This window comes from Suncus etruscus, chromosome 4, assembly GCF_024139225.1.
Source record: "Suncus etruscus isolate mSunEtr1 chromosome 4, mSunEtr1.pri.cur, whole genome shotgun sequence".
Lineage (NCBI taxonomy): Eukaryota > Metazoa > Chordata > Mammalia > Eulipotyphla > Soricidae > Suncus > Suncus etruscus.
Window position 1 is genome coordinate 24,000,360 of NC_064851.1, and position 16,475 is coordinate 24,016,834.

General features: G+C 41.8%; 1 protein-coding gene across 1 annotated transcript in view; it reads left to right on the forward strand.

The window, feature by feature from the left end:
* LRRC38 (leucine rich repeat containing 38) overlaps nucleotides 1-16,212 on the forward strand; it is a 31,942-nt gene extending 15,730 nt beyond the window's left edge. The window contains exon 3 of the mRNA XM_049772538.1: nucleotides 15,959-16,212. Coding sequence (XP_049628495.1) covers nucleotides 15,959-16,212 — 254 coding nt within the window. The remainder of the gene's footprint in view (nucleotides 1-15,958) is intronic.
* The last annotated feature ends 263 nt before the right edge of the window (nucleotides 16,213-16,475 follow it).

Genomic DNA, 16,475 nt, shown 5'->3' on the forward strand with positions numbered 1-16,475 from the left:
CCCGAGCCTGCCAGGAGTAACTACTGAGCACAGAGCCAGTAGTAACCCCTGGTGTCACCAGGTGTGTTCCCCCCCACCAAAAAAAAAAAAAAAAAAGACAAGTACTGTCTGGTGAACTTAGATGAGGCTCCTAGAGCAGTCAGATTCATCAAGAAAGAACAGAGACAGAGAAAAACTCTAGGGGTGGGAAAGAGGGGATCAGGGAATTGGTGTTTCATGGGAATGTGGTTTTACAAAAAGAATAGAGTTCTTTAGATTTGGTGGCAATAGTTACACCACAATGAATATTATGCCACAGGAACATGCACTTAAGAAATGACTAAGATGAGAACTTTTTAGGTTATGTATATTTTAGCCTAGTTAAAGTTTAAAATATGCTTATTTATTTGGAGAAGGGTGTTGGGTCACACTTGGCAGTGCTCAGAGGCTACTTCTGGTTCTTGTTCAGGAGTGGCCCCTGAGGATGCTTGTGGGATCATATGAGGAACCAGATATTGAACCAACATGTTCAATGGACTGTGTGCAAGGTGCATAGTTGTTAAAAGAAAAAACTACTAAATTTATTAGTCCTCCTAACACTGCTGGGGTGGCCCATGTAATCCCCAGTACTGCAAGGCCTGAGTAAAAAATTGCTCTCCTGGTTGGATGAAGGATTATCACCAGGAATGGCCCCCAAATCCCTGAAAACTGCTTTGGAGGACTCCCACTAACAAACAAATAAATTGAAATAATTAAACAAACAAACATGGCAGAGCCTTGGTGCTATCAACACTAGGCTGGCTAATTCTTTGCCAGGGAGTTGTCCTATGCCTTGAAGATGCTGAACTTTGTCTCTGTGTCTTGGTCACACTCAATGCCAGTAGCTCCCATTCAAATATAATAGCCAAAATTATATCTCTGGACATTACCAACTGTCCACCAAGGGACTCTAGTAAAGCCACTGCTCTAAAGAATTATCTGGAAAGAGAATCTCATGAGACAGTATTGATGAAGTGCTTCTCCTAGTCTAGCTCTATAGTACAACCACCCTTCTTTTACCACCTCCAAGACATCTGATACATTGGATAAGCTTGGGTGCTCAGAAGGGCAGTCCAGGGAGGAAGCCACATCTGCTATCTCTGATTATCTGGATGGAGCATTTTTTTTCTTTTTTTGTTTTTCTTTTTGGTTTTGGGTCACACCTGGCAGTACTCGGGTTACTCCTGGCTCTATGCTCAGAAGTTGTTCCTGGCAGGTACGGGGGATATGGAATATGGAATGCTGGGATTGGAACCACTGTCCTTCTGCATGAAAGGCAAACACCTTACCTCCATGCTATCTCTCCAGCTTCTGAACGAAGCTTTAATTGCCGTGGTGGGGGAAAGATCCAGACTTCTGGGGTCAAGACTTGACATAGACTTCCCCACTCTAGTCTTGCTAGAAAGTTTTCTTTGAGTTGGCCATTGGTAGTAACTAAACATAACTTGGTATTTCTAGCACTTGAACTAGGATTCAAGTCATAGCAAATGTTTGTTATTAATAACTGAGAGTGGTATGGGAAGATATGGTATAGAAGGTAAAAATCACAGTGGTAGGGATGGTGGAGATGGTGACAGTGATGATGGTGGCAGGGGATGTGTCCTTCACAGGGAGTCAAAGTTTCAACTGTTAGTGATTAGCTGGTTCCTTTTTAATTGATTGATTTTTGGGTCACACCCAGCAGTGCTTAGGGGTTACTTCTGGCTCTATGCTCAGAAATCGTCTCCGACAGGCTCGGGGGACCATATGGGATGCTGGGATTCCAACCCCCGACCTTCTGCATGCAAGGTAAATGCCTTACCTTCATGCTATCTCTCTGGCCCCAGCTGGTTTCTTTCTTTTCAGAGAAAGGTCAGGCTGAGAATACCTCTCCAGAGCCAGATGATTTTCTTCAGTTGTGTGTGCACTGTGTGTGAACTGGAGGGGGCCCTAGGTTCTGGGCTCAGATTCTGGTGGAAGTACAGGTGTCGCATCCTTTGTGAAGACCCTCTGTATAGTGCTGCTCCTTTTAGATACCCCAGGGGATCCAGCAGGAGTTATTGACCCGTGCTTCATCTTCTGGTTGAAATCAGCTGATGACTTAATCAGATGTGGTGTCTGCCAGCTGATACTGGGAGGACCCCTGGGAATTTTCCTGTGCAGCAGCAGATATTTAAGGAATGAGATGGTGAAGAACCAAGGTCAGTACTCTGAGTAATTAGAGCTGAGTTTCCCTGTATTTCTGCAGTGACCCTGACAACCCCCTCTCCTCTCCTTAAAGCTACAGATCTGAGCTCCAGGCTCTGAGATCATCTCAGATGTGCCTAGGATTTCTGCCAAATATCTGTTTTACAGTAATTTAGTAGATTGATAATACCTTATTATTTTCTTCTTTCTTCATTGTTTGCAAAGAGCAATGATTTGGTTAATTTTAATATTATCGGCACCTAACAGGATATTTTAGAGATGGACAGGTAATTTATATACATTTATATTCTAATAGAATATATGTTATATATTATTCAGATTTACATTTTAAAGTTTCAGTGTTTTACAAAATGATCACGACAATAAACCATATATCACTACAATTCTTTTTGTCTTAGAGTTGTGTGTGTGTGTGTGTGTGTGTGTGTTGGGGGGTGTTGGCCACACCCAGTGTTGCTCAGGGTTTATTCTTGGCTCTGTGCTCAAGGATCACTCCTGGAAGTGCTCAGGGGACCAGAGGTAGTGCTGGAATCTCTCATCACTGTGAGATCCTTGCAGTCCAAGCAGTGGCAACAAAGACCATGGTACCTGGGACTTCTCTGGGGGCTTGATTGGGATAAACTAAAATCTCCATGTCCAGAGAGCATACCAAGCAGGAAGATAGGGGCCTAACTTCTCTGGGCCTTTCATCAATTAGTGGGTTTTTTCTTACCCCCTACTACCACCTACCTCCTTATTTTCGGGAGGTGGTGTTTTAAGTGGGTGAATCATAACCTTCCGTAGTGTCTTTGATCTAACCCTCATGCTGAGAAATCTGGATGTACTAATGAAAGTGGGCCCGAGGCTATAATAGGACCAGCAGTGTTTCTATTTTCTGATTATTTGAGTTTTGAGCTCCAGGAGACTGACAGAATGCTTCAGGTTTCAGCTCAACTGATCTCTTTCTCTCTCTCTCTCTCTCTCTCTCTCTCTCTCTCTCTCTCTCTCTCTCTCTCTCTCTCTCCAATAATCAGAGCAGTGGGCCCCAGATATCATTTTTATTGCTCCTTTCTGTAGGGTAAGGGAGTGTGGGGCTCTTTCCTGGGGCTTTGGCTGCAGTCTTTGATTGTCTGGAGTGAAGCAGAACTTTTCTTAACAGCCCTCCCTGCTGCCTTCTCTAACCTAGGCAAAACATACCACAAAGTGTTTTGAGTGCAGTTAGAGAAATAACTAAACTAACAACTGTTATGACAATAGTAATGAGTGAGAGAAATAGAATGTCTCAAAGACAGGCAGAGGGAAGGGGAGGAGGGAGATGGGGGGCATTGATGGTAGGAAGATTGCACTGGTGAATGGGGTGCTCCTCTTTATGACTGAGGCCCAATTACAAACATGCTTGTAATCATGATGCTTAAATACATATATTATTTAAAAAGAAGAAGAAGAAAAGCTCTTCCTCTTGGTCTCAGGCTGGATCAAAGAGTATCACTAGTGAGGTAACAGTTTAGCAACCACTATCCTGCTCATCAGAGAAAGCAGGTTTAGCTCCTTTGCGTCATCACACTGGGAAAGAAATAAAAAAGTGGCAACATATATTACTGGCCTGAGTTTAGATCCTCTCACGCTGTCTTTGACTTGTGGGATGCATTGAGGAGGAATTATTAAGACTTCACACAGATGCTCAAAGCAATTTTGCTTCTAGTATAAAAAAATAAAACCCAACTCTGGAAATATTTTGGGGTTGGGGAAGACAATCACATTTATCTTTACAATTAAATATAGACTTGTTCCTACCTTTCCATGACAAATGGTGTGTTAGTTGATAGAATGCAAAAGTATTTCTGCAGTGGCTTTCCAATAGAGTGGCAGAGTATATTTCATTGGGAGGAATTAGGTCTATGTCCATCCAGAAAGCACAAAATCAAAATAAACTAAATATTTTTGGGTTATTTTATCCTTTTTTTGGTATATTTTTGACTATTTTGGCATGTCTTTGTATATTACTGGAATTAGAATAACAAAATGTTCTATTTGTTGCTGGGGTGCTCAGAAGGACCATTTAGTACTGGGGATTAAGCCCAGGACTTCATAATGCATGTTCTTCACTTAAATTAGATCCCAGAACTTTCAGGACCTCAATTTTTGATTGATTTCCTGTTTGTGCTCAGGGGACCTGGGGGCCACTCACAATGACACTCAGCTTCATGGTGTACATCTGACTGACTGATCCTGACAAAGGTTTTGGTTTCCCAGTGGTTCTCAGGGAGATTTTCAAGCAGTGCTGAGCATATACCTCAGCTCTTTGAACTATCTCTGAACTCCCCTTCCCAAATATTTTTTATTTTCAGTAATAAATAACATTTGTTTGAGAAAAAATTAAATATTTTTAATGGTAATACTATGATTTGCCAAGTTATCTAAGATATTAATATTAAAACACCAGTTCCACCATCAATATACCCTTCCCTTCACCAGCATTTTCAATCTTCCACTCACCCCACCATAGCCTGTCTCCATGTAGGCACAAACAAATTTACTTCATATTGTTTGTTACAATGCAACGGCAAGGGCTGGGGAGATAGCTCAGTGGTAGGGCGTTTGCCTTGCACACGGCCGACCCAGGACAGACCCGGGTTCCATTTCGGCATTCTATATAGTACCCTGAGTCTGCCAGGAATGATTTCTGAGTGCAGAGCCTGGAGTAACCCTAATCGATGCTGGGTGTGGCCCCAAAACCAACAATAACAACAAAAATAAAACAACAAAAACAATGCAAAAGCAAATGGAATTATCAAAATTTAGTTGTCAAAACAAGGGTCAACTTGAAATACTTCTTAAATCTCTCCATGGTGGTACTAAAAGACATTGTGTAAGGGTTTACAGGGCTGTGGTTGATGGGTATAGTTGTGCCTTCTGTGTTGCTATTACTAAGGCTCACTGAGCTTGGTAGATTAGTATGTAACTTTCCCATCAGATTTCATATGATACTATTGGGTGGAAGATACTATATATAAAATTTTGTCAGTTTCACAGTCCAAGATCTATAGATCTGAAATTAATTTGGTGGCTTGGCAGTTTAATAAGGTTAAAGTCTTGGAACTGGACCCTTCCTATTGAAGGATGTAGTACGTGGTGCAGGGCTGTTTTGGTTCAAACAGAAAAGGGAATCTGCCCCCACTCACAGAAATATCATCTTGAACCAGACAATCTAGGAAGGCTCCCCCCAATTATTTTTAATGACAAAGTTGACCTGTCATTGATCAGGCTTAGCCAGTTCCTGGGAGGCAGGCCAGGGGAAAAGCCCAAAGAAATCCTCTGTCTGTAAGCCGGTTGGTTGGCAAGGTGTGAGAGATTAATCTCAATCTTCCATCCGCTGTGTCATCATCTATTTTGGAAGAGTGGCAACTCTTCACTCTCACCAGCTCATGTGTCAGCAGTTAGGGGAAAGTCATCCATCAAGGGGAGAGAGCCACCCAGCACATGGAGGTAGACCCTCTATTTTGAGAAATTCTAGTGCTAAATGTTGAGGTGCTGAGAGGAAAGGATAACTCAGTGGTTTGTTTCTCTTGGGCCATAAACTGAAATATGCTCTTCAGAGGGAAGGCCATAGAAGAGTGGGCTGGAGACAGATTCAAGATAGATCACAGATAGGTACTCAGCCTCTCATAAATTGTACCTGTCTACAGAACTGAGCTGAGTTGCATGGAATAATTTCCATGAGCCTGGAGTAACCCCTAATCGCTGCTGGGTGTGGCCCCCAAACCAAACAACAACAACAACAACAAAATAAAACCAAACAAAAAATGCAAAGGCAAATGGAATTATCAAAATTTAGTTATCAAATCAAGGGTCAACTTGAAACCCTAGAATCACCAGTCATTGTTTTTTTGGAACAGCAAGGCAGTGAGGGGATATGCAGCAGTGGGATGGAAGCTGACAGGAAGGTGTACTCCTTATCTTTGAACTTTTCTTTCCTGTAATCTGTGGTTTAGAGGCTCTTGAATGTCAACCACAGAAGTCAGTTATCTCAACCACATAAACCAGGCCCTTAATCTACAAAACATGCTCTGTCACTAGGAAGCCCCTGTCCATAGACAAGGAAATAGAACAGTCAAGTTTCTTTCTGAAAGTTATCCTCCAATTCTCTTCATTGCAAAGCTGCTGCCAGGTGTTTTGTGGACTATGGTTCCTCAAGCACCTCTAAAATTAGTGCAGGGAAAAATCTTTCTCAAGGACTGCAGATAATTTTGAGAATGAAAGAGCAGTAAGCAGGATCAGAAAATAACAAGCAGCCTCCTTGATGAATGGATTCATTCAATCACAGACTGGGAGAGGACCATATTAATTGTTACATGACTTCCTAAACTTTTCCCACTCAAGACCCTTTTATACCTGAGAATTATTTTTTTTAATTTTTAGGCCACACCTGGTGGTGCTCAGGGATTACTCCTGTGTCAGATTGAAAGGACCATTGGGATGCTGGGGATTGAACCCGGGTTGGTCACATACAAGGCAAATACCTTACCCACAGTGCTGTAGCCCCAGTCTAAAAAAATTTTATATGACTCCAAGTATATTGGTGTGTAAAACAAGTATACAAATCAAACATTTATATTTTATTTTTATTTATTATTTATTTATTTATTTATTTTGGTTTTGGGGCCACACCCAGCGGTGCTCAGGGGTTACTCCTGGCTGTCTGCTCAGAAATAGCTCCTGGCAGGCACGGGGGACCATATTGGACACCGGGATTCGAACCAACCACCTTTGGTCCTGGTTTGGCTGCTTGCAAGGCAAACGCCGCTGTGCTATCTCTCCGGGCCCATCAAACATTTATAAACCATCAAAAATTCATAGAATATAGCACCAGAAAAAAATCTTTCTTTTGTTTTGTGAACCATACCAAACAGTTCTCAATGCTGACTCCTATCTTTGTGCTCAGAGATCACAACTCAGGGATTACTCAGGAAGGTGTTTACAGAATTATATGAAGTGCTAGGGATCAAACCCACCTTGGCTACATTCAAGTTGAGTGCCTACCCTCTATATTATCTCTCTGGTACCTAAAATAATAATTTGTTTGCTTGTGTTTGGACCATACCTGGTGATGTTTAGGAGTTACTTCTGGATTTACATTTAGCAATCATTCCTGGTGGTACTTGGGGACCATATGGGAGTATCAGGGATTGAATCCAGGTTTGTCACATGTAAAGCAAACACCTACTTTGCTATTTCTCTGTTCCATCAATCAAACTTCAATTTACATCACACCATAAGGGATTGCCACTCACATTTTAAGAACTAAGAGCCAGGTAACATGAATGAGTAATTACCACACTAACATGTGGTAATATGCCCTAACTGAATAAAGCGCACTGACAGGGGGCCGGAGAGATAGCATGGAGGTAAGGCATTTGTCTTGCATGCAAAGGACAGTGGTTCAAATCCCGGCATCACATATGGTCCTCCGAGCCTGCCGGGGCCGATTTCTGAGCAGGGGCCGATTTCTGAGCGTAGAGCCAGGAGTGACCCCTGAGTGCTGCTGTGTGTGACCCCAAAACAAAAACAAACAAACAAAAAAAGCGCACTGACAGGAGGTGGAGCAATGGCACAAGTGGTAAGGCATCTGCCTTGCCCACACTAGCCTAGGACAGACCATGATTCTATCCCCCGGTCTCCCAAGAGACCATCTCATATGGTCTCTCAAGCCAGGAGCGATTTTTGAGCACATAGCCAGGAGTAACCCTGAGCGTCACCAGGTGTGGCCCCAAAACCAAAAATAAATAAATAAATAATAAATAAATAAATAAATAAAGCACACTGACAATTACTGCTGTGTAATAGTGGTGCCTTTTTTTTCTTGATTTAAATACCCTTTTTAAGTTTTAACCAAAAAGTTCACCATTCAATTGATATATTAAACATGGCAGCATGAGTGTGTTTCACTGCTGTCATTTTTTTAAATCTCTTAATACAAACTCAGATTCTTGCCAAGACTGTCTAACATCTCTACATCCAACATACTGGACACTAGATTATGATAGTCATTAGGGAAAACATCTCCATGGGTGCTTTTGTACCTTGGGGGGTCTTCAACGGGTGTCATTTCTCACCCAGCTTTCAGAAACAATCCATGTCCTTTACTTGCATACCTTCCTTTCTCATTTCTATCCCCAATCACTCCTCATCAAAGAGATTCATCTAGCTCATTAATATTGAATACTCCTTTGACTTTGACCTGCCCATCTCCTCATTCTCCAGATTTGTAAAACTTTACCATCCATCTTCAATTACAGGGGTCTCAAACTCAATTTTCCTGGGGGCTGCAGGAGGCAAAGTCGGGGTGATCCTTGAGGAGGCCCAGGTTTAATCCCCATCACCATATATGGTCCCTAAAACAGTAGAATTGATGCCTGAGCACTAAACCAGAATAGTCCTATACCCCATCAGGTATGGCACCATCTCCCCCAAAAATGAGCAAACAGAAAAATTAAACACAGAATTATCATATAATCTAGTAATTCTATTTCTGAATATAGATGCAAAAGAATGGAATATAAAACTTTAACAGATATTTGTATGCAAATATTAATAGCAACATTATCTCTAAAAGTCAAAAAGTTGAAGTAGTTCATGTCTATCAACATGTGAAGGAATAAACCAAACAATGAATTTAGGATTAAAAGTGATGTCAGTTCTGACACAAGTTATAACATGAATAAACTTTATAAAAAGTCATCCTTATTGAAACAAGCCAGACATAAATAAACCAGTGATGCATGATCACACTTAGATGACTTGGCCAATTCATAGGGATAGAATGTAGAACAGTGTCTTACCGAAGGATTAGGTGGTAAAGCTGGGGGATTTATTTTAAAGGATAGAAAGGTTTTGGAAATAGTGATGATGGTCATGTAGCATTTGTGACTGTTCTTATGCCTTTTTAAGATTGTAAAATGGTAATGTTTATGTTATGTATATTTTACCACAATAAAAAATGCAAAGAATAAATAGGAGGAGAAGCTATCATCTCATCTCTTTGTACAGGAAACTAATTTTGGAGGGAGACTCTGAAACAGTGTATAGGGTTCACTCAGTAATAGCTGGAAAACCAAGACCATCTGCTCAGTGATCTAGTCTGATGAGCCAGTATATATGCCCAGCAGGACTGTGAGCCACCAGGGTTACCTGGTCAGGAATCCAGGAATCAAACATGGGTTCTTTTTTTTCGGTGGGGGGGTCACACCTGGCGGCCGAGGCGCTCAGGGGTTACTCCTGGATCTGCACTCAGAAATCTGACAGGCTCGGGGACTATATGCCAGGATTCGAACCACCATCTGTCCTGGGTCGCTGCGTGCAAGCAAACTTGGGTTTTTGAGCTCCTGAATTCAGAGCTGCCTCTCTGCCACCAGCTGATTTTCAACAAGTAGATCATCAGTTTTTGACTTTGTTCTTTACAGGCTTTGACTTAGAGCTTGTTCTTCCCTAGCTTAGATTTCTTGAGTCAGTAAAGTAAAGAAGAAGTCTGAACCTCAGCCTAATGTAATTAGAAGAGCATCCTGGCTGCTGTTGAAAAGTAGAATGAGCACTGTGGTGAATTATCTGAGTGATACACAGTTGGTGGCCTTATTCTGGGATCTGGGTAGGTGTTTTTTGGGTAATGGGTGTTTTTGGATGAAATGACCACTTGTATCAGGAGACCAAGTAAAGAAGATTGCTTATTCGGTCAGCCCAAGGCTGGTTAGATCTGAACAGCTATCCGTTTGAGTAAGAGAATACTTCCGGCTTGCTTTATTGAGCTGGGATATCAGTTATTTTCTTGCTTTGAACTCAAACTGAAACATCAGATATACCTGGATTTTGAACTTGCCAGTCTTTGGACCATATATATATCAATAGCAAAACCTGGGTCTCTAGCTTATCTGCTGCCCATTCTGGAATTTTTCAGACTTTGTAATCCTGTGTGTTAATTTCTTATAATTTCTTTCACTTTTTGTTTTACTCTCTCTAAACAAAATGTTTTGTTTGTTTGTTTTTTGGGTCACACCTGGTGGTGCTCAGGGGTTACTCCTGGCTCTATGCTCAGAAATCGCTCCTGGCAGGCTTGGGGGACCATATGGGATGCCGAGATTCAAATCACTTGTCCTGCATGCAAGGCAAACTCCCTACCTCTATGCTATCTCTCCAGCCCCCAAACAAAATGCATTTATATGTTTATATATTTTATCTAGATATTTTCAGACATATACATACCTTATATATACATATATATGTTTATGTATTTATGTATGTATGCATTATATATTTATGTTTATATATATGTTTTTGTATATGCACATATATATGTTTATATATAAATATAAATATCTTGTTTCTATATAGAGAACCTTGACTAATGCAACTTCTTCCTCAGATCTCTTGAGTTAAACGTGGGTACAATTTAAATCCTTGAACATATTAATAAGCTGCATGATGATTGTGCTTTTACTTTTCTGAGTAGGCATTGTACAAGGAGTTTTTCTGATGTCCCCTCATTTTCAGTTCACATATTATCCTGAGACTGGGTGTGGTCCCATGGGTCTGGCCCTTGTCATCAATCTGTTCTAATGCTCATGCATTTTCAAGCATCTGTGGAACCCTTCTCCTAATAAAGAAGGAACTATTCCAAGGGTTAACTTTTTGTCTAATAGGTTTAGTTAAGGGCTGGAGTGATAGCACAGTGGTAGGGTGTTCGCCTTGCATGTGGCCAACCCAAGATGGATGGGGGTTCGATTCCCAGCATCCCATATGATCTAAGCCTGCCAGGAGTGATATCTGTGCACAGAGCCAGGAGTAACCCCTGAGTGCTGCCAGGTGTGGCTCAAAACCCAAAATAAATAAGTAAATTTTATCTAAAAATATGAAAGGTTTAGTTAGAGAACCTCTAGGGCCTTTTTTTGGGGGAGGGGGGGATTAAACCAAGGTCTGTCCTGGGTCAGCAGCACGCAAGGCAAATGCCTTACACTGCGCTACTGCTCCAGCCCGTCTCTAGGCATTTTTATAAAGGACACTTGGGTCAGAAAGAGAACACAAAGGGTTGAGTACATTCTTTGCATATATGAACCCTGGGTTCTGTCGTTAGTACCAGAAGGTTCCTGTAACAATGTTGGCAGTGACCCTTAAACACTTTATAGGAAGGAGCCACTGAGCATCATTAGGTATGGCCCCAAACAAACAAAAATAAATAAAATGCTCTTGGTCTAATGGGAGTTTTCCCTGAGGAGCCAGGAAAGGTGATGCAGTTCTGAGCCTAATGGGAGGATGGTATAGTTAGTGTCTAGAGTAATTCTTGGCTTAGTCATATAAGGTGGTGTATGATCTAAAGCAAATCACTTGGGCCTGAAAGACAGCACTGCAGTAGGGAGTTTGCCTTGCATGCGGCTAACCCAGGACAGACAGGGGTTCGATTCCTGTCATCCCATATGGTCCTGAGTGCTGCCGGGTGTGACCCCAACCCCTCCCCCCAAAAAAAGGCAAATCACTTGACTTCTCTGTGTCTCAGTTGGATAAGCTTAAAATAAGTATAGTTATAGTGGGCTCCTATTGGCTTGGCCTGGAAAGTAAGAGGGCTAAAAGATGCAAAGTCCTGAAAGGACTGGTATGTAGGATGTCATTTAGAAGATGACTTCACACAGGGAATGATATACAAAGAAGACATAGTTCTATTCTTTTCCTTCGGCCAGGGGTCTGCAATCTTTGCATTTACCTTGCAAGCAGCCGATCTAGGACCAAAGGTGGTTGGTTCGAATCCCGGTGTCCCATATGGTCCCCTGTGCCTGCCAGGAGCTATTTCTGAGCGCACAGCCAGGAGTAACCCCTGAGCAACGCCGGGTGTGGCCAAAACCCCCCCCAAAACCAAAAAGACATAAAGAGCCACTTGGACATGTTTTTCGAAGGAAAAAAAGAAAACCTGGGAGCCGCAAAACCATTGTGACATTTAAGACAAATATAGCACTGCATACATTGTTTCTTATCTTCATGCTATATACAGGATCGTGTAGTTAGCTGTCTATCTGAAGAAAAAAAGAACATTTTTACTTAACAATATGTCAAATATAGTTGTGAAAATTAATAGCCAATTAATATGTTTAACTTAATTTAATTTAATGAGATTTTTGCTCCTGAACCTCAGTGTACAGTGCACATCAGGGCTGTAAGATGTTACCTTTATTTTCATACAGGCTTGTAAGCTATCATCTGTGAGGCATGATCAATATTTGTTTTTAATATAGTTAACGTTGGAGAAGATCTGCTCACATACATATATGAATATGAAATGTAAATAATAGTTTAATTAATTTATTTAAAACTATTTTTTTGTAGAATAGCCACAACTTTCCTACAGTGTCACCTTACAAAGAACCTGTCTCCCATGCTTAACCAACAACAAAAATTAGTATCTATTCATTTTTTTTTACCTGGCTGCTGTTTTTTCTCTTTCAGACTCTTGTTTTCCACTCATTGTACTGGCCTGACTCCCAGTAACAGTCACACTGCAAGCCCTCTCTTTCTCTTACTTCAGTCTTCTCTGTCCTCTCTGTCTTCTTTTCCTTTCTCCCTTTTTTCTTTTATTTGCTTTTTATTTTTATTATTTTTCAGGGTCCCCTCTTTTAGCACTTCTCTTTTTCCTTATAGCAATCTCCTCCTTCCCAGTGCAGAGGTGCACACTTAGCGTGCCTTCAGTGACATCACATGCTGTGATGTGAGGGAGGAGGCTGGGCCAGGACAGGGACACTGTGGTTGCCTAGCGATGCCAAGTCAATGGCAACCTGCCACACAGAGCATCCAGAGGTGGTGGAGGTAAGTGATACCACTCCCTGCTCCCCTGCTATCGGCCCTGATGTTGGATCTTCAGCAAAACTTCAAAAGAGCTGCATGGGGCTCTGGAGCCGCAGGTTGCCTACACTTGCCTTAGGCAGTTGAAGAGTTAGGAAATGATAGAGGACATCCCAAGCCAGGAAGGACCATGGAAAATACGCTTTCTTCTCACTTTTGCACATCCATGCCTGCCCATGTTCCATTTCCCTCCAACCTCTGTCCCATAATTCCATTCCTCTTTGGCTACCCTGACCACCCTTGGGTAACTTTCATTTCTAACCTTAAATATAATTATTTTTATTTTTTTGTGCAACATTATTGTTTATGCATATGTCCTGATGTCCTTCCTATTCAATCTAAGGGCTCCTTAAGTCTGTATTCTTCCTGGTAATCTAGCTGAAGATTTACCTATTTTGCTTAATTTGTGAGTTAATTAATTATAATAACTAAATACATATTTACTTTTTATTTTTTTATTTTTATTATTTTTTTTTGTGGTTTTTGGGTCACACCCGGCAGTGCTCAGGGGTTATTCCTGGCTCCAGGCTCAGAAATTGCTCCTGGCAGGCTCGGGGGCCCATATGGGACACCAGGATTCGAACCGATGACCTCCTGCATGAAAGGCAAACGCCTTACCTCCATGCTATCTCTCCGGCCCCTACTTTTTTATTTTTTAGTTCTTGGGCCATACTTGGTGGTGCTTAGGACTTACTCAGAGACCACTTCTAGTGGTGGTCAAGGGACCATATGGGGTACCAGGGATTGAGCTCAGGTCAAGGCAAACACTATCTGTTATATCTCTCTGGCTCACTAGATATCTATTTTGTAATTAAGAGTAGTCCACATAGCTAAATGGCTTCATCTGGAGCAGGGCTTCCCATAAGGAGTATTTTTTATCTTTCCCCAGACCTTCATAAATGAGGTGTCAGGCTTTGGGGACAAACTTGCTTGTCATACTAGTGTTGGTGCCATTGGTCTCTTCTAAGATGCTTTAACCCAGCATTTCTCAATCTTTTCCCATCCATAGCCCCTTCTGACCTGACATGTGCCCTCCCCCTGTTCCTGTATCAGTTGGCCTCCTTGTGTCATGCTATGGCCCCCCCCAATTTACATAATCTTCACTTGTGGTCTCCTTGGAATATCTAGAGGTCCAACATGGCTTCTGGTTGAAAATGCTGTTTTAATTAACCTAGAATGCATAAATTAACCTTCTACATCCTACAGTTATGAAACCCTTTCTGTCAGTAGTAGGATGAGAAATCCTGCCGCACATGAAAGATTCCAAAAGAAAAAAGAGGGGTCCCCAAATCAAGTGATCTCAATTCTTGAGTGCTACAGTTTACCTCAAATGTGCCTTTAGAGATGCTTGACAGCAAGACACTGCCCCCCTTTGCTGGACCCTTGCTGACACTCTTTGTCTAGTTCTTTTATTTTTCTGCCCTTTGTGAGCTATAAGACCCCATTAAGCCTGTGTATCTTATCGAACCAGCTCCCTTGAGTGTGGTCCCATAAATCCCTCAGCTCAGGTAGACTTATGCACAGCATTTTACAAACAAGCTCATTTCCTGTGGTCACAGAGATGACATTTTCTAAAGGCATTGTTTTGTAAAAATGCCAAACCTGATCACAAGGCATAGGAAAAAAGGTTGTAGAAATCAGAATCAACTTGGGGAGTCCTGGCCTGCCAGTTAGATTAAATGACATAATACATGGCTTGTGCTGTTTATGTGGCAATGGTTTACCAGCTAATACAGCTCACTGAAGAACACAGTTTCTAGAAAGTTCCTCTTAATAAATTGAGACCTGTTGTGGGCTTTAAGACTGCAAATATTATTTTGGATTTAGAAACTGCCTCGGCTTCATGTATCAATGTCCTTCTTGCTTGTTTTTATAATATCTTAGGCTGCTGATGAAGTGTGACTGCTGAGAGGAGGCAGGTCAATAGATTTTTCTACTTTTCTCATTGAAGGCAATAGTATCTGCAAGCAAATCTCTGTATTACTCTGTCTAAGGCTTTCTGGGTTTGATGAAATGCATTTGAAAGGCTCAGAAAAAATGTAAAGATTTGGCCTTGTAAAGGAAAAGAAACAATCAAAAGCTGTAGTCTCCTGTTAACTGGGGAAACCTACAGAGTTCTGGTCTGGTTAATTCCTGGAAAATCTAAGTAGACATTGATTCAGAGAGGAGGGAATGTGAGCCTGGTTGCTAAGCAATGGTTCCTATGGAGAGGATAGCATCAGTAGGTTGGCTGCAGACATCCTAAAAGATGAGCTAGGATAGAAGGAAGGAAGTTGCACAGCAAAGCTCTGGTTGTCCTCTGTTTCTGAGATGAAGGAAAGACACACAAATAAAACCCTCACAGGTGGGGCAATTTTGCGTGTGATGAATAGGACTACACTTTATAGGGGAAAAACTAGATAATTAGTAAGATGTAAAGATATCATCTTTACTTTCTGCTAATGCTGGAAATGGGTTGAGGACTAGTCTTCTGAAACCAAGGAATGCTGAAAGAAAAAAAGAGCAAGTTATGAAAATCTTCTTGAGGATAGAAAAAAAAGAAGCAGAATGAGCAGAGATTATGGGCAATGGAATTTAACATCTAAATAAATAGTGTCCTATACCCTAAACAAATGGTATGGCCATCATTACCCCATGCAATACAAACCTGCGGAATGCAGTCCTTAGATTGCACTATTCCATTTGTATTTTTCTAGCAGTTATGGGCATAAATAAAAAAGTTTGCATTTTGTTGAAACCAACTCCCCTCTTCTCTCTCTCTCTCTCTTTAGGTGTGAGTGTGTGGTATGTTCCTTCTCCATGCTTTGTAAGCTCTGGTCACCCATATCCCCCATCAGCCACCCAGCTTCAATACCATCCTGTGCCTAAACCTCTCTCACTCCTCCCACATTTTTCACAGGCCTGGAAGAAATCCAGTGCTCCCTGCCCTTGGAGAACAGAAGGGTGTTCCTGCATGAGCTTTCAGAAGCCAGCTTCAGTGAGTGTAAGTTCAGCCTCTCACTCACGGACCTGTTCATCATAATCTTCTCGGGAGTGGCTGTGTCCATTGCTGCCATCATCTCCAGCTTCTTCCTGGCCACCGTAGTCCAGTGTTTCCAGAGATGCACACCCAACAAGGACACTGAGGATGACGATGAAGATGAGGATGACTGAGCTGCCCCATTCCATTGATCACCTTCTAGAACCTGCATAGGGGCTGCCATCTGAGGAGACAGTGAAGGGCTGGAAAAGAAAAAGAACCAATTTCCATCAGTGCCCAGGGCAGTCCTTACTTCGGGCCTAGTAGCCTGGGAGTCCAGTGGGACTAGTCAACTCAGGGTTTAGTCTGCAGAGCAAAGATGCTCAGGAAAATGTCCTGGAGGAAGCCCTGCCTTTTTGGCTCAAGGGATGTGTTTGGAGACCAAGTCAGTCTTCAG